Source organism: Macrotis lagotis, chromosome 1, assembly GCF_037893015.1.
Source record: "Macrotis lagotis isolate mMagLag1 chromosome 1, bilby.v1.9.chrom.fasta, whole genome shotgun sequence".
Taxonomy (NCBI): domain Eukaryota; kingdom Metazoa; phylum Chordata; class Mammalia; order Peramelemorphia; family Peramelidae; genus Macrotis; species Macrotis lagotis.
The window spans coordinates 448,017,078-448,036,889 of record NC_133658.1 but is presented as its reverse complement, the minus strand read 5'-3'; the positions used below and the strand labels follow the sequence as shown (position 1 = coordinate 448,036,889).

At 34.2% G+C, this 19,812-nt stretch overlaps 1 protein-coding gene across 4 annotated transcripts in view; it reads right to left on the bottom strand.

Annotated features, from left to right (window-relative positions):
• The window catches only part of TTC6 (tetratricopeptide repeat domain 6), a 248,960-nt gene that overhangs the window by 2,390 nt on the left and 226,758 nt on the right, over window positions 1–19,812 (bottom strand). For all 4 annotated transcript variants that reach the window (XM_074213416.1, XM_074213417.1, XM_074213418.1 and 1 more), the window contains 2 exons: window positions 19,135–19,305; window positions 1,780–2,005 (listed from right to left, as the gene is read on the bottom strand). In XM_074213416.1, the coding sequence (XP_074069517.1) occupies window positions 1,780–2,005; window positions 19,135–19,305 (397 nt within the window). The remainder of the gene's footprint in view (window positions 1–1,779; window positions 2,006–19,134; window positions 19,306–19,812) is intronic.

Genomic DNA, 19,812 nt, shown 5'->3' with positions numbered 1-19,812 from the left:
ACAGCTAGGTGGTGCAGTGGATGGAGCACTTGTCCTGGAGTCAGGAGGACCTGAGTTCAAATCCAGTCTCAGATATTTAATAATTACCTAACTATGTGAACTTGGACAAGTCACTTTACCCCATTGCCTTGCAAAAAAAATCAAACAAATAAAACTAATTTTATATAAAACCTAATCACTTCCCATATTTAGTGCTATTTCTCATTGAATACCTACACCACATTATTTTCAGAAAGATTTGTTTTTAGACAATGACCTATACTGGATATGAAATGGGCCCAGTATAGAGTGTTATGCATTCTACAAATGGAGGGGATGGTGACACAGTTAACTAAAAATAATTTCTATTTGCTTTTGAATTTTTTCCCTACTTAAAGTTGAATATGAGTATATTTCATATTTTTGGAAATTCACAATAATTCAAAATTAACAAAAAATTACCTTGAAAGTCCTTTCCCACATATATTTCTGAACTGTTAATATAAAACATTTTAGGTTTTTCAGTTCTCTTTTTCCCATTCCTTCTCAAAATTTTTTTTATTTTTAAATCCTCTTGTAACTAAACTCAACAAATAAAAGGTATTATTCTAAGTAGAGTCACTCTTTGAGTCCATTGACTTATTTCTAAAGCTAATGGGAAGATGCATTAATTATTTTGGCTTAAAATGTTTTTCCTTCCAAATTCTAGGAAATTTGAATTAGGAAATAAGAACCAATTATAATGCCAACAGATGATATTAAGTAGGCAAGAGGCATCAATGAACTTTTAGAAAAAAAGGACAAATTCTTCATATCATATTTACCTCCATATATATGCCTATATATGCATTTACACACACACACACGCACACACACACACATATATATATATATATATATATATACACACACACACACACACACACACACATCTATTTATATATAGGTATATAGATATATAAATGCTGCTCCATAAACTGGTGTTTAATTGCCACTTCCATGGCAGTCTTCTTATAAACTGCTTTTCAAACAATACAAGATGGTGAATTGTTCATTCTTGCTGTTTTACATCAATACAATTGTATCAGATACTTTATTTACTTATTTCTGGGGAGAACCTCTGCTACCTTTTATTTAGTTACCATTTTCTTTTGTTTTCTGGTTTCACTTATAGTAAGAATGTAAAAAATTATAAATTATTCTTTCAGTTCTATGTCTGATCTTTGGTTATGGAAAAGGATTTAATATTTAGTTCTTACTGATAGTTTTAAAAAAAAGTCATTCTTTGCACCATTTGCTCTCCTTTCTGCCACTGACAAAACTAATGTAGAAGCAAAAGAGGAACCAAAAGTCTGGAGGCATTTTTCTATTTTCAGTGGATTGTCATTAATATAGACTTCCATCACCAAGACTCCAGTCTATGCAAATGTTTGCACATTTAGTGATGCTAATTTTTGAAAACACACTTAGAAAATTTTGAAAACTTTTCTCACTTGGTAGAACAACCAGAGCTTGGGCTTCATTGGCATACTTTGAGAACATAGAATTACCTCCACACCATGAAAAGATATCAAGAATTTATGAAGGTTTAATTATTAAAAGTACTATAAATGTATTATCATGTTGATTCTTTGAGTTAAGAAGTTAACATGAAAGACATCCATTGATGTAATTTTAGAACTAATACTAATTATACTTTGTTTTATCTTTATTTCCTTGGATAATTAAATAATTCCTTATTTTTAACCTAATTTCAAACAAGTCTTCTCAATTTCACTAGAAAATTTGAAAAAAATGTACCTTTACTGAGATCCTCTTCAGCTATCTCATATTGTTGTAAATTATAGTGTAAGTGTGCCTTGTTATAATACACTGCTGCCCAAAAAGGACAGAGATTAACTGCTGTTATAAAATCTTTTTCTGCTTCTTCAAATTTCTGCAATATTACATTTGTGATAGCTCGATTCAAGACTGCAGAGTCATTTAGCGAGTCAAAGCGCAATGCCTTGGAGTAGAAGTCATGGGCCTACAAAATATACAGATAATAAAGACCATGTAGCATCTTACTTTCTTAAGAAGGGAGAATCTTCAGAAAGTAAGGGGGGAAAAAAACTCTTGGATATGAAGACAATTTCCAAGTGAGAAAAAAATCCAAATTAGTTTCTCAACCACATACATGCTTAGGTATAACTCAGATAAACATAGGTAAAAGAGAAATAAAAATTCTGAAAAAGCTGACATCATTGGAACATTCAGAATCATGGAATTTTTTTTTGGCACGGCAATGGGGGGTAAGTGAGTTGTTCAATGGGGTTATACAGCTAAGTAATTATTAAATGTCAGAGACCATTTGAACTCATGTTCTCCTGACTCCAGGGCTGGTATTCTATCCACTGTGCCACCTAGCTGTCCCAGAATCATAGAATTTTTTAAAAATTTAAAAATTTATTTATTTATTTTCATCCATTTGTACATGCATATTTCCAAGTAACAAAATTTTCTTCCACCCTCCCTTTCTACCCCCTCCCCTCAGCAGGGAACAGTCAGGTTAGCATTTTACATACATATTTTGTTAAACATATTTTAAAAATTAGTAATTTTTGGTATGAGGAATTAGGATTGAGGGAAAGAGATATATAAGAGACAATTTTTATAAAATGTTCAACATATTTAGAAGGGTTGTCTTTTTCTAGGTGTTTTGTTTTGTTTTTCTTCTTCTGGTTGGGGATAATATAGACCATTACCAGTCGAATACAATTGTCCTAGCTCTCTGGACTGTTGAGAGGAGTTGCTTCCATCAAGATGAACATGCTTCCATGTTCATCTCATAATGTTGTTGATGTGTACTTTGTTCTCTTGGTTCTACTCCCTTTGTTCAGTATCAGATCCCATAAGTCATTCCATTTATGATTTCTTATAGAACAACAGTATTCCATAGTATTCACATACCATAACTTGTTTAGCCATTCCCCAATTGATGGGCATCCCCTCAATTCCCAATTCTTTGCCACTACAAAAAGAGCTGCTATGAATATTTTGGAACATATAGAACTTTTCTCATTTTACTTTTTCTTCTGGATATTGGAATTTCTGGGTCAAAGGTTATGAACAGTTTTATTGATCTTTGGACATAGTTCCAAAATGCTCTCCAAAAAAGGTTGGATCTGTTCCCAACTCCACCAGCAATGCATCAATGTCCCAATCCTCCCACAACCTCTCCAACATTGATCATCTTTCCTTTTTCTCATCTTGGCTAATCTAATCATGTGAGATGGTACTTTATTGTTGCTTTAATTTGCATTTCTCTAATCAATAGTGATTTGGAGCATTTTTTCATATGATTCTATATAGCTTTAATTTCTTCATTTGAAAACTGTTTATATCCTTTGACCTTTTATCAATTGGGGAATGACTTGTGATTTTATAAATTTGATGAAGTTCTCTATATATTTTAGAAAGGAGACCTTTATCAGAATTACTGGTTGTGAAGATGGTTTCCCAGTTTTCTGCTTTTCTTCTAATTTTGGCAGCATTAGTTTTATTAGTGCAAAATCTTTTTAATTTAATATAGACAAAATCATTCATTTTGCAGTTTATAATGTGCTCTAATTCTTGTTTGGTCATAAATATATCCCTTTTCTATAGATCAGATAGATAGAGTATTTTTTGTCTATTAATTTATCTATTGTATCGCTCTTTATGTCTAAGTTGAATTTTTTATTCAATGAGCAAAAATCTATTTTTTTCTTCTCCCATCTCCTCCCCAAATTGGAAAAGAAAAAGAAAACTCTTAGAACAAATAAGACATAATTTCCTTGCCTATACTCATTCCTTCAATTTCTTTTTCCTATTTTGTTGCAATAGTTAGCATTTCTATTATGATATTGGATATTAATGGTGATAATGGACATCCTCACTTCAATCCTAATCTTATTGATAAGGCTTATAGTTTGAATCCATTACAGATAGTTTTGGCACTTAGTTTTAGAAAGATACTACATCATTTTAAGGAAAACTTTGCATTTTCTGTGCTTTTTAAAAAATTAGAATGGAGGGACGGCTAGGTGGTGCAGTGGATAAAGCACTGGCCCTGGAGTCAGGAGTACCTGGGTTCAAATCCAGGCTCAGACACTTAATAATTACCTAGCTGTGTGGCCTTGGGCAAGCCACTTAACCTCATTTGCCTTGCAAAATCATAAAAAAAAATTAGAATGGATGTTGTATTTTGCCAAAAAATTTTCTGCATCCAATGAAATCATCATGTGATTTTTTTTTTGTTTTGATATAGTTAATTATATTTATAGTATTCTTAGTGCAAATCCAGTCTGGTCATAGTGTGTAACACAAAAATATATCTTTGTGGTATATTGCTTCCATTCCTTTACTAGTATTTATTAATTGTTTTTTAAATGTTTGATAGAGTTGATTTGTCTCCAACTGGTCCTATGCCCCCCCCCCCCCACCTTGGGAATTCATTTATTTGTTCAGTTGATGTTTCACCAATAGAGTTTTTAAATTATAATATTTCCTGTTTCATTAATCTGGTCAATTTATATTTTTTAAATATTCATCCCTTTCATGTATTTATTAGTTTTATTGTAATATGCTTGGATAAAATCACTCCTAATAATTGCTTTCATTTTTTCTTCTTCTTTGGGTGCAAATTCACCTTTTCATTTTTGATATTGGTTTTGATATTGATTTGTTTCCTTTTAAAAAACTGCCCAACAAATTAGCCATTGGCTTATCTATTTTATTGTTTTGCTTCTTCAAAAAAAACCCCAAACAACAAAAGACCTAGCTCCTAATTTTATTTGCTTTTTTAAATTTCAATTTTGTTAATTTCTCCTTTGATTTTCAGTATTTCTATTATTGTGTTTGCTCTAATTATTAAGTTTAATTGTTAACTTTTTAGTATTTTTTCAGTTGCATGACCAATTCATTGATATGCTCTTCCTTTCTTTCATTGCTGTATGTCACATTTCTCCCTAAATGCTTCTGTGCTTGCATTCCAAAAATTTTGTTATATTTTCTTATTGTTGTCAGCTTCTTTGATGAAATGAACTCAACCCATTCTTTAGTATTAGCTTATTTAATTTCTAAATAATTTTCTTGTGTATTTCAAAGTTTATTTAGCCCATCTAATTTTTATTATGGTAAGAAGAAGATTTACTTACTATTTCTACTTCTGTGCATTTGTGAAATTTTTATACTTTCACATATGGTCAGTTTTTGTAAAGGTGCTATGCACAGCAGAGAAACAGGAATGTTTTTTTCTATTTTCATCAATATTCTTCAGGTCTATCATATCCAATTTTTTCTAAATTTCTATTCCTCTCCTTAATTTCTTTCTTATTTTTGTTTGTTTGTTTTGTTTGTTTTCTTGCAAGGCAAAGGAATTAAATGACTTGCCCAAGGTCACACTGCTAGGTAACTATTAAAACATCTGAGACTGTATCTGAACTCAGATCCTCCTGACTCCAGGGCCACTAGCTGCCCTACTTGTTTATTTTGGAGATGTTATAAACCTTATAAAATTACTTGCCTTCTCTGAGAGGAGGGAATCAAGGGAGGGAGAGATTTTGGAACTAAGATTTTTAAAAAATGTTCAAAAATATTTTTACATGTAATTGGGGGAAAACAAAATATTAAGTATTCTAATTAATTTTAAAAAATATATCCAGGAGCACTAGAACCATAGGAAAAGGTAAAGAATGAGATTGACAAAATTCTCAGATGACTTCCAGAAGCCCCAACAAACTATAACACCAAAATACAGCCAGGGAAACTCCAGACACAATATATCATAATGTGTGATACAAAATATATCTTTGTGATATATTGCTGCCATTCTTTTACTAGTATTTATTAATTGTTCTTTAAATGTTTGATAGAGTTGATTTGTCTCCAACTGGTCCTGTGGGGGGGGCTATTTGGGAATTCATTTATTTGTTTAATTGATGTTTCACCAATAGGGCTTTTAAAGTACAATATTTCCTGTTTCATTCATCTAGGCAATTTATATTTTTATAAATATTCATCCCTTTCATGTATATTGTCAGGTTTATTGGTGCATACTTGGGTAAAATCGTTCCTAATAATTACTTTCTGAACAAAATTGAGATTTTAAACAATTGGAAAGATTTTTAGTTGTTTATGACTGGACTGTGTCAAAAATAAAAACAAATGATGGTGCTATTTAAATCAATTTAGAATGGACTCTACGTTTTTATTTCTGTCTGTATAACTTCCCTTGAACCCTTAAGGAATTGCCTTCTAAGAAGGATGGAATCAATTTTGGACTGGATTTTTTTTTTACTTAGGTGGAATATGCCTGGCTTTAGGGTGAAGGATCAATATTAATAAAGGGTCTTGAAGATAGAAATATGATACACATAATTAACAGGGCACTTCAATGAAAAGATAATACCCAGGAAACCTTACTATTGCTTCTATGCCACTCTTACCTAGCTTCTACTTGCCTTGTCTGCAAATAATCTAATTGCAAAATTAGGTCAACAATACTTCCTTCTCCCTTTTTATGAAGCTCATGTATACTCTGAGGAACTTCTTCATCCCAATTCCCATAGGGGAATTTCAGATCTTAGAGTAAGGTTACATCTCTTTAGGAGGGTACTCCTGGAGTAGCTCAGGAGCATATATATATATATGTGTATATATATATATGTGTATATATATATATATATATATATATATATACACACACACACACACACACACACACACACATATATATATATACATACACACATACACACACACACACATATATATGTATATGTATGTATACATACATATACATATATATATATATATCTTCAGGGGAGTATTTAGGGATTGGCCCTAAGTATACACCAATGCCATTGGCTTAAATCCTTGTTGATGTGTCTCAAGATTATCAGTTAGAGTCAAACAGAGTTAATCAGCTCCAGGTAATTTTTAGCAGAGAATTATTCATTAAATTGATACAGTAAGAACAAAAAAAAACATCCTTCAAAAAGAATAAAATCCATCCAGGAGAACATGGGCTTGAGTTAGGAGTCTATTTGTTCCAAACAGATAATTCGCAGCTTCTGGTTGCTATAAATTCTTTTGTCCATTTGTGGTATACTCAATAAGTTCCCATTACATATAGAATAGTTTTTGGGGTTTTTTTGTTTTTTTTTCCTTCTGGAGCCATGGATCTACATCCAGTCTTCCTTGGCTCCCAATGCAGACTTTGCAATTTGAAATGCCACTTAGGACACTAAAGGGAAGGGGGGAAGTACAATATTCTATCTTTCAAAGCTTGCCAAGTCTTCCTCTGACAGAAAGGGATAGGATGAAGAAAAACTTAGAAAAAACTAAAGACCAAGCCTTTCCTTTCCTTCCCTGTTCCCCATCCCCAGCCCAGGAAAGTCCTTGGTCTTTGTTCAAATTCCATAGTTCTCAGGATATAGATGCTATTCTCCATTGCAGACAGCCCCAAATTGTCCCTGATTGTTGCAATGATGAAATAAGCAAGTCCATCAAGGTTGATCATGACCCCCATGTTGCTGTTAGGGTGTACATTGTTTTTCTGGTTCTGCTCATCTCACTCAGCATCAGTTCATGCAAATCTCTCCAGGCTTCCCTGAATTCCCATCCCTCCTGGTTTCTTTCTTTTTTAAAATTTTTTAAAGATTTTATTTATTTTATTTAGTTTTACAATTTTCCCCCTAATCTTCCTTCCCTCCCCCGACCCCTCACAGAAGGCAATTTGCCAGTCTTTACATTGTTTCCATGGTATGCATTGATCTAAACTGAATGTAATGTGAGAAAAATCATATCCTTAAGGAAGAAACAAAGTATAAGAGATAGCAAGCTCAGACAATAAGATATCAGTTTTTTCCCTAAATAAAGGTTAGTAGTCCTTGGTCTTTGTTCAAACTCCACAATTCTTTCTCTGGATACAGATGATATTCTCCATTGCAGAAAGCCCCAAATTGTCCCTGATTGTTGCACTGATGGAATGAGCGAGTCCATCAAGGTTGATCATTGCCCCCCATGTTGCTATTAGGGTGTACAGTGTTTTTCTGGTTCTTCTCATCTCACTCAACATCAGTTCATGCAAATCCCTCCAGGCTTCCCTGAATTCCCATCCCTCTTGGTTTCTAATATAGAACAATAGTGTTCCATGACATACATACACCACAGTTTGCTAAACTATTCCCCAAGTGAAGGAGATTTTACTTGATTTCTAATTCTTTGCCACCACAAACAGGGCTGCTAAGAATATTTTTGTACAAGTGATGCTTTTACACTTTTCCATCATCTCTTCAGGGTATAGACCCAGTAGATATATATATTGCTGGATAAAAGGTTATGCATATTTTTGTTGCCTTTTGGGTAAAGTTCCAAATTTCTCTCCAGAAAGGTTGGATGAGTTCATAGCTCCACCAACAATGTATTAGTGTCCCAGATTTCCCACAACCCTTCCAACAATGATCATTGTCCTTTCTAGTCATATTGGCCAGTCTGAGAGGTGTGAGGTGGTACCTCGGAGAAGCTTTAATTTGCATTTCTCTAATAAGTAATGATTTAGAGCAATTTTTCATATGACTATGGATTGCTTTGATCTCTTCATTTGTAAATTGCCTTTGCATATCCTTTGAACATTTCTCAATTGGGGAATGGCTTTTTTAAAAATTTGACTCAGTTCTCTGTATATTTTAGGAATGAGTCCTCTGTCAGAAACATTAGTTGTAAAGTTTGTTTCCCAGTTTACTACATTTCTTTTGGTTACAGTGATTTTGTCTGTGCAAAAGCTTTTTAATTTAATATAATCATAAATCATCTAGTTTGATTTTAGTGATGTTCTCCATCTCATCCTTAGTCATAAACTGCTTCCTTTTCCATAGATCTGACAGGTAAACTACTCCTTGATCTTCTAGTTTGTTTATGATATTATTTTTTATGTCTAAATCCAATATCCATTTTATCTTATCTTGGTATAGGATGTGAGGTGTTGGCCTATTCTAAGTTTCTTCCATACTAACTTCCAATTTTCCCAGCAGTTTTTAATCGAAGAGAGAATTTTTATCCCAATAGCTGGACTCTTTGGATTTATCAAACAGCAGATTACTATAATCATTTCCTGCTATTGCACCTAGTCTATTCCATTGGTCCACCAGTCTATTTCTTAGCCAATATCAGACAGTTTTGAGGACTGATACTTCATAATACAATTTTAGATCATGTAGGGATAAGCCATTTTCTTTTGTGATTTTTTTCATTGAATCCCTGGAAATTCTTGACTTTTTATTTCTCCATATGAATTTACTTACCACTTTTTCTATTTCATTAAAGTAATTTCTTGGAATTTTGCTCAGTAGGGCACTAAACAAGTAGTTTAGTTTTGTTAGAATTGTCATTTTTATTATATTAGCTCGACCTATCCATGAGCAGTTGATGTTTGCCCAGGTATTTAAATCTGATTTTATTTGTATGAGAAGTGTTTTGTAGTTGTTTTCAAAAAGTTTTTGAGTCTGCCTTGGCAGGTAGACTCCCAGGTATTTTATATTGTCTGAGGTTACTTTGAATGGGATTTCTCTTTCTAGCTCTTCCTGAAGCATCTTGTTAGTCATATATAGAAAAGTTGAGGATTTATGAGGGTTTATTTTATATCCTGCAACTTTGCTAAAATTTCTAATTGTTTCCAGTGGTTTTTTGGATGATTTCTTGGTATTCTCTAGGTATACCATCATGTCATTTACAAAGAGTAAGTTTTGTCTCTTCCTTCCCAATTCTAATTCCTTCAATTTCTTTTTCTTCTCTTATTGCTGAAGCTAACATTGCTAATATGATATTGAATGGTAGTGGTGATAATGGGGCATCTTTGTTTCACCCCTGATCTTATTGGGAATGCCTCTAGCCTCCCTCTGTTGAATATAATGCTTGTTGATGATTTCAGATAGATATTGCATATTATTGTAAGTAATAGTCCATTTATTCCTACACTCTCCAATGTTTTTAGTAGGAATGGGTGCTGTATTTTGTCAAAAGTTCTTTCAGCATTTATTGATATAATCATAAAATTTCTGATAGGTTTGTTGTTTATGTAATTAATTATATCTTAATTCATTATACTAACAGTTTTCCTAATATTGAACCAACCCTGCATTCCTGGGATAAATCCTATTTGGTCATAATGTATTATTCCAGTAATAACTTGTTGTAATCACTTGCTAATATTTTATTTGAGATTTTTGCATCTATATTCATCAGGGAGGTAGGTCTATAATTTTCTTTCTCTGTTTTAACTCTTCCTGGTTTAGGTATCAGCACCATATTGGTATCATAGAAAGAGTTAGGCAGAGTTCTGTGTTTCCCTATTTTTCAAAAGAGTTTATATAGAATTGGAACCAATTGTTCCTTAAATGTTTGGTAGAATTCACTTGTGAGTCCATCAGGTCCTGGATATTTTTTCTTAGAGAGTTCAGTGATGGCTTGTTGAATTGTTTCCTCTGAGATAGGGTTGTTTAGGTACTTAATCTCCTCTTCATTTAACCTGGGCAACTTATATTTTTGTGAATATTCATCCATTTCGCTTAGATTTTCAAATTTATTGTCATAGAGTTGGGCAAAATAATACCGAATTATTACTTTAATTTCACCCTCATTGGTGGCGAGTTCAACTTTTTCATTTATGAAACTTTCAATTTGGTTTTCTTCTTTCTTTTTTTTTTTTAATAAAATTGACCAGAGGTTTATCAATTTTATTGGTTTTTTCATAAAACCAACTCTTGGGGGCGGCTAGGTGGCACAGTGGATAGAGCACTGACCCTGGAGTCAGGAGTTCCTGAATTCAAATCTGGTGTCAGACACTTAATAATTACTTAGCTGTGGGGTCTTGGGCAAGCCACTTAACCCCATTTGACTTGCAAAAACCTAAAAAAAACCCCAACTCTTGTTTTTTTTTATTAGTTCAATAGGTTTATTTTGCTTTCTATTTTATTAATTTCTCCTTTAATTTTTTAGAGTTTCTAATTTGGTATTTAATAGGGGATTTTTAATTTGTTCTTTCTCTAATTTTTTAGTTGCATATTTAGCTCATTGATTTCCTCTTTCTCTAATTTATCCACATAAGCATTTAAAGTTATAATATATCACCTGACAACTCCTTTGAGTGAATTCCATAGTTTTTGGTATGTTGTTTCATTATTGTCATTATCTAAGATAAAATAATTCTTTCTATAATTTGTTGTTTGATGCACTCATTCTTTAAAATGAGGTTATTCAATCAACAAGCATTATATTCAACAGGGAGAGGCTTGAGTCATTCCCAATAAAATCAGGGATGAAACAAGGATGTCCATTATCACCACTACTAGTCAATATTGTATTAGAAATGCTAGACTCAGCAACAAGAGAAGAAAAAGAAAATGAAGGAATTAGAGTAAGGAAGGAGGAGACAAAACTCTTACTCTTTGCAGATGACATGATGGTATACATAGAAAATACCACAAAGTAGGGGAGGCTAGGTGGCGCAGTGGATAAAGCACCTGCCCTGGAGTCTGTAGTACCTGGATTCAAATCCAGTCTCAAACACTTAATAATTACCTAGCTGTGTGGCCTTGGGCAAGCCACTTAACCCCATTTGCCTTGCAAAAACCTAAAAAAAAATTAAAAAAAAAGGAAACTACCACAAAATCATCTGAAAAACTACTAGAAATAATTAGCAACTTTAGCAAAGTAGCAGGATATAAAATAAACCCCTCATAAATCCTCCACATTTCTATATATGACTAGTAAGATAGAGCAGGAAGAGCTAGAAAGAGAAATCCCATTCAAAGCAACCTCAGGCAAAATAAAATACCTGGTAGTCTATCTGCCAAGGCAGACTCAGAAACTTTGTGAAAACAACTACAAAACTCTTCTCATGCAAATAAAATCAGATTTAAATACCTGGGCAAACATCAACTGTTCATAGATAGGTCGAGCTAATATAATAAAAATGACAATTCTACCAAAACTTAACTACGTGTTTAATGCCCTACCAATCAAAAATTCAAAGCATTATTTTAATGAGTTAGAAAAAGTTGCAAGTCAATTTACACTGAGAAATAAAAAGTCAAGAATTTCCAGGGATTCAATAAAAAAAAGTTTAAAAGAAGGTGGCTTAGCCTTACCATATTTAAAATTATATCATAAAGCATCAGTCCTCAAAACTGTCTGGTATTGGCTAAGAAATAGAGTGGTGGACCAGTGGAATAGACTAGGTGCAATAGCAGGAAACGGTTATAATAATCTGCTGTTTGATAAAGCCAAAGAGTCCACCTATTGGGATAAAATCTCTCTCTTTGATAAAAACTATTGGGAAAATTGGAAGTTAGTATGGAAGAAACTTAGAATAGGTCAACACCTTACACCCTATACCAAGATAAGATCAAAACAGATACAGGATTTAGACATAAAAAAACTATATTATAAGTAAAGTAGAAGATCAAGGAGTAGTTTATCTGTCAGATCTATGGAAACAGTCTATGACCAAGGAAGAGATAGAGAACATCATTAAAAACAAACCAAATAATTTTGATTACATTAAATTAAAAAGCTTTTTCAAAGACAAAACCACTGTAACCAAGATCAAAAGAAATGTAGTAAATTGGTAAACAATTTTTGCAACTAGCATTTCTGACAAAGGACTCATTTCTAAAATATACAGAGAACTGACTCAAATTTTCAGAAAAAAACAAGCTTTCCTCAATTGACAAATGGTCAAAGGATATGCAAAGGCAATTTACAGCTGAGGAAATCAAAGCAATCAATAGCATATGAAAAATTGCTCCAAATCATTACTTATTAGAGAAATACAAATTATAGCATCTTTGAGATACCACCTCACACCTCTCAGACTGGCCAATATAAGCAGAAAGGACAATGATCAATGTCAGAAGGGATTTGGTAAATCTGGGACACTAATACTTTGTTGGTGGATCTGTTAACTCATCCAACCTTTCTGGAGAGCAATTTGCAATTATGCCCAAAGGACAACAAAATTTTGCATACCTTTTAATCCAGCAATACTGGGTTTATACCCTGAAGAGATTATGAAAAAGGATAAAAACATCATTTATACAAAAATATTCCTAGCAACCCTGTTTGTGGTGGCAAAAAATTGAAAATTAAGTGAATGTCCTTCAATTGTGGAATGGTTTAACACACTGTGGTATATGTATGTCATGGAATACTATTGTTCTATTAGAAACCAGGAAGGATGTGAATTCAGGGAAGCCAGTAATGATTTGCATGAACTGATGCTTAGTAAGATAAGCAGAACCAGAAAGACATTATACATCCTACTGTTGTAACTTGGGGGTTATGTTCAACCTTGAAGGATTTGCTCATCCCTTCAGTGCAACAACCAGGGACAAATTTAGGCTATCTGTAATGGAGAATACCATCAGTATCCAGAGAAATAATTTTGGACTTTGAAAAAGACCAAAGACTATTTCCATCAAATTAGAAAATTTTTTTTATTTTTGCATTATTTTACTATCTCATACTTTATTTTTCTTCCTTAAGGATATGATTTCTCTGTCTTCACATTCAACTGAGATCACTGTATAACATGGAACCAAGGGAAAGATTAACAGAATGCCTTCTGTGGGGGGGGTGGAGGTAGGGAAGCAAGGGGGGGATTGTAAAACTCAAAATAAAATATTTCTTAAAAAAATGAAGTAATTCAGTTTCCAATTAGTTCTGGGTCTATATCTCCCTGACCCAATATTGTATATGATTTTTATTGCGTTATGATCTGAGAAAGATGTATTCACTATTTCTGCCTTTCTACAATTGATTATTGTGTTTTTATGCCCTAATACATGGTCAATTTTTGTGTAAGTGCCATGTACTGCAGAGAAAAAGGTATATTCCTTTCTATCCCCATTCAATTTCCTCCATAAGTCTATCATATCTAGGCTTTCTAACAATCTATTTACCTCTTTAACTTCTTTCTTGTTTATTTTTTGATTCAATTTATCTAAATCGAGTGGGAGGTTGAGGTCTCCCACTAGTAGAATTTTGCTGTCTGTGACTTCCTGTAGTTCTTTAACTTCTCTTTTAAGAAATTGGATGCTATCCCATTGGGTGTATACATATTCAGTATTGAAATCACTTTATTGTCTATGGTACCTTTTAGGAGGATATAGTTTCCTTCCTTATCTCTTTTAAAGCTATCTATTTTTGCAGCTGCTTTGTTTGAGATAAGGATTGCTACCCCTTGCTTTTTTTTCACTTCAGCTGATGCAAAATATATTTTGCTCCAATCTTTTACCTTTACTCTATATGTATCTCTCTGCTTCAAATCAATTTCTTGTAAGCAGCATATTGTAGAATTCTGGTTTTTAATCCAGTCTACTATTTGATTGTGTTTTAAGGGTGAGTTCATCCCATTCACAGTCACAGTTATAATTCCTGACTCTTTATTGCCCTCCATGCTATCATCCCTCTGTTTGTATTTTTTCCTTTTTTCCTTTTATCCATATTCCCCAGTATTTTGTTTCTGAGTACCACCCCCTTCAGTGTGTTTGCCCTCCTATATCCAGCCCCTCCCTTTCTTTCCCCTTTCCCTTTTTCCCCTTTCTTTCCTTCTGTTAGTTCCCCTTTTTCACCTTCTCCCTCTCCCTGTGTCCATCCCCCCCTTGCCTTTTCCCATTTTAAAACTTGAAAGTTAAGATGTTTTTTAAGTTAACTGAGTGTGTATGTGTAAGTTAACTTTAAGCCAAGTCTGATGAGAGGAATATACAGGGGTTTCTCATCTTCTCCCTTCTTCCCTTTTATGTCTTTTGTACCTCTTAATGTAATGAGATTTACCCCCATTCAATCCCCTCCCTCCTCCCATCTCCTTCCTGTTCCCCCCTTTTAAGGAGGAAGTGTTTCTAAATCATTCTATCTAAGTCATAGAAAATCCTGAGTAGCCATCACTTCTGACTAAGTATATTCTCTCTAATAGAGTTACAATTCTTGAGAGTTATTAGAGTCTTTCTCCCAAGTAGGTATATAACCAGTTTCATCCCATTGGGTAGCAGTCTCATAGCTAAGTCATGAGTGTCCATCATTTCTGGCTAAGTATATTCTCTGATAGAGTTACAATTCTTAAGAGTTTTGAGAGTGCCCTACCAATAAAAATTTTAAAAAATTACTTTAATGAGTTAGAAAAAGTTGTAAGTAAATTCAAATGGAGAAATAAAAAAAGTCAAGAATTTCCAGGGATTCAATGAAAAAAGTGCAAAAGGAGGTGGCTTAGCCCTACCTGATCTAAAATCATATTATAAAGCATCAGTCCTCAAAACTGTCTGGTGTTGGCTAAGAAATAGAATCGTGGTTCAGTGGAATAGGCTAGTTGCAATAGTGGGAAATGATTATAGTAATCTGTTGTTTGATAAACCCAAAGAGTCCAGCCATTGAGATAAAAACTCTCTTTTTGATAAAAACTGCTGGGAAAATTGGAAGTTAGTATGGCAGAAACTTAGATTAGACCACCACCTCACACCCTATACCAAGATAATATCAAAATGGATACAGGATTTGGACATAAAAACCATATTATAAGCAAACTAGAAGATTAAGGAGTAGTTTACCTGCTAGATCTATGTAAAGGGAAGCAATTTATGACTAAGGAAGAAATGGAGAACATCACTAAAACAAGCTAGATTATTTAGATTACATTAAATTAAAAATCTTTGCAAAGAAAAAAACACTGTAACCAAGATCAAAAGAAATGTAGTAAACTGGGAAACAATCTTTACAATTAATGTTTCTGACAAAGGACTCATTTCTAAAATATTCATAGAACTGAGTCAAATTAATAAAAAAAAACATTCCCCAATTGACAAATGGTCAAAAGATATGCAAAGGCAATTTACAGATGAGTAGATCAAAGCAATCCATAGTCATATGAAAACTTGCTTTAAATCATTACTTATTAGAGAAATGCAAATTAAAGCTTCTTCGAGGTACCACCTCATACCTCTCAGACCGGCCAATATGACCAGAAAGGACAATGATCATTGTTGGAAGGGTTGTGGGAAATCTGGGACACTAATACATTGTTGGTGGAGCTGTGAACTCTTCCAACCTTTCTGGAGAGAAATTTGGAATTATGCCCAAAGGACAACAAAAATGTGCATACCCTTTAATCCAGCAATACCACTACTGGGTCTATATCCTGAAGAGATGATGAAAAAGGGTAAAAACATCACTTGTACAAAAATATTCCTAGCAGCTCTGTTTGTGGTGGCAAAGAATTGGAAATCAAGTAAATGTCCTCAATTGGGGAATGGCTTAGCAAACTATGGTATATGTATGTCATGGAACACTATTATTCTGTTAGAAACCAGGAGGGATGGGAATTCAGGGAAGCCTGGAGGTATTTGCATGAACTGATGCTGAGTGAGATGAGCAAAACCAGAAAAACACTGTACACCCTAACAGCAACATGGGGGGCAATGATCAACCTTGATGGACTCACTCATTCCATCAGTGCAACAATCAGGGACAATTTGATTTGGGGCTGTCTGTAATGGAGAATACCATCTGTATCCACAGAAACAACTGTGGAGTTGGACCAAGGAGTATTATCTTAAATTTAGAAAAAAAGACTGATATTTTATTGTCTGAGCTTGCTATCTTTTATACTTTATGTTTCTTCCTTAAGGATATGATTTTTCTCTCATCACATTCAATTTGGCTCATTGTATACAAAGGAAACAATTTAAAGACTGACAAGTTGCCTTTTGTGGGGGAGGGAATTAAGATTAGGGGAAATATTGTAAAACTCAAAAAAAAATCTTTAAAAAAATTAAAAAAAAGAGTTTTGGGATTCTTTTCCCCATGCTGGGATATAGCCAGTTTCATCTTATTGGATAAAAGTTTTTTTTCTCTACCCCACCTTTTTGTAACCTTTTCATGTTTCTCTTGAACCTCCTGTTCGATGTCCAAATTTTCTATTTAGCTCATCAGGAATTTTCATCAGGAATTGTTGGAAGTCTTCCATTTAATTAAATGTACATTTTTTTCCCCTGAAAGAGAAGGCTCAACTTTGAATAGTGGATTCTTGGCTGCATTCCAAGCTCCCATTGATCTTTGGAATATCTTATTCCAGGTCCTTCCATCCCTTAATGTTGATATAGCCAGGTCCTGTGTAATCCTTACTGTGGCTCCTTGGTATCTAAATTGTTTCTTTCTGGTTACTTGCAGGATTTTCTCTTTTATCTGATAGTTCTGGAATTTGGCCACAACTTTCCTTGATGTTTTCATTTTAGCATCTCTTTCCTGAGGGGATTGATGTCTTCTTTTAATAACTATTTTGTCCTCTGGTTCCATGATATCAGGGCAATTTTCTGTCACTAAATCCTGTAATATTAAGTCTAGGCTTTTTTTTCTCTGTTCAATGTTTTCAGGAAGACTAAGAATTCTCAGGTTGTCCCTCTTTGATCTATTCTCGAGGTCATGGCTTTACTGATGAGGTATTTTACATTTTCTTCTATTTTTTTTCTATTTTTTGGTTTTTTTGTTTAACAGGCTCTTGCTGTCTCATGAAATCATTAGTTTCCACAGATTCCATTCTTTTTTGTAGAGAAGAATTTTCTTCATTTACCTTTTTCAATTCCTTTTCTAATTGGTCAGTTCTATTTTTGAAAGAGTATTTCATTTGACCTTTGAGGTTTTGAGAAAATTATTTTTTTGTGCATTTGCCCAATTGAGAATCTGAGAGAATTATTCTCATTTTGTATTTGTCCAGTTGTATTTTCCAATGATTTGTTTTCTTCTTTCAAGGTGTTAATCTTCTCTTGGGTTTCTTTCTCCAAATTTTCAAATTAATTTTTAAACTGCTTCCTTATTTCTTCAAGGAAGTCTTTCTGTACTGGAGACCAGATCACATTCTCCTCCTAGGTTCTAGGTCTCTTTGAGCTAGGGTCTTTTCCTTCCAAGAATTTTTCTATGGTCCTTCCTTTTCACTGGCCTTTCTTCATTTTACTAAGACCTTCAGTTTCGAAGGGGTTGCTTCACCAAAGTTTGGTGTTGGGATCCCTAGAGGCTTTACTCACTGAGTGTAATATATCCAGCTTGCCAGTAGGGGGTGCTAGAAGCTTTGATCACTGAGTGTACTATCTCCAGCTGGCCAGTAGGAGCTGCTGGTTGCTTTCTCTGGAGTGTCTGTGACCTTGATTGAGGCCCTCTCCCTTGGCCTGGAGGGAGTGATTGAAGCTGTTAAATACTTTTGCCTTTGATTAATGGTGGGCTATACCCTGGGGTGAGGTGATCACTCTCCCCATTTTCAGCTGAGGTGGTTCTGTTGCTTGGCCTTAATCTGGGGCAGAGGTAATTGTGTTTGTTCTGGGAAGAGGCTTCAGCTGAAATGGAGGTGTGGACTCTGAGTTCCTCCCAACCAGAGGATCCCAGGGATGATGTCTGCAGCTCTTAAGCACCGGAACTCTCCCTCTAGCCCTGCCAGCAAGCTCCCGAGGGTCAGCACCAACACCAATGCCTCTTCTCCCTAGTTGAGCCAAGTCCCTGTGATTGACCAGGCTCTAGCACAGCTGCTGATCAAGCTAATCTGGTTCTCAGGCCCTTAGCCTCCTGGGCTCCAGCCCTGCCACTTATCAGGCTAATCTGTGGCTAATCCAGGCTCCTAGGCTCTCACTGGTCTATGCCCCTCAAAGAATCTGCCCTTTGTGACCCAACTCTCCTAAGATCTCAGAAGACAAATCCTGACTAGATGTTCTTTCTCCTGACTTTTCTTTCTGGGTTTTGTTGATTGGATTTCTGTTAAGAGGTTTGTTTCATATCATATAAGGGGGGAAGATCAGGAGATTTTAGAACTGTGCCTTTCTTCTCTCCACCATCCTTATCATCTCCTTATCTCTCCACCCTTATCACTTATTTTAAATAGGGTGGATTGAGTAAATCAATCAACCTCACCCTTATATTTACATATTTAAGATGAGATTTACATATTTGAGAGAAAACACTGGTTTGTTTACCACTGAGTAAGTCTCCTGAGCTAACAGAACAATTAAGAAAGAAATATTATTGTGAATGGAAATATAGAAGTCAGTCTGTGGACAAAATGGAAAACCCTTTGCAGGGGTGGGGCAAAGACCACCTTACCTGAGAAAATTGTCTATGGTGTAAATAGATATTTCCTGCATTAAAGTAAGCCAGAGAATATTCAGGGTTTATAGAAATTGCGGTCTGATAGTCCTTCATAGCAATATGCTTTTCACCCATAAATTCATGAATCACACCACGATTTGTTAAAAATTCTGCAGAAGTAGTGATCTGAAAGACAACAGTAAGAGTATTTCATGTTGAAGAATTTTTTCCCTCTTCATACTTTGGAAAAATGAACCTTTGGAAAGATTTGAAAAAAATGACTAGGTAGTTATAGAGTTGGAACAAGTGTTCCAGTCTTTATTCAAAGAACTCTAATGAGGGAAAAACCAATGACCACCTGAGCTATTCAATCACACTTTTGAACAGCTCTGTTAGAAAGTTTTTCTCTTACATCCAGTTTAAATTTGTCTTCATAATATTAACTTATTCCTTTTGGCTCTAATCTCTGGGGTCAAGTCAAATGTGTCTTTCACCTATCCTTGAAGACAGCTATTATCTTTTCCTTAAATTTTCTCTTTTCCAGGCTAAAACCATCCTCATATTGTTCATATTGTATCCTCTTTTCTGGATGTTTTCCAGTTTGTCCTTCTGAAAAAGTGGTACCTGAAACAGAATCTTTAGATTTGGTCTAACAAGAGCAGAGCACAAAGGTACTATTAGCTCCTATTTCTG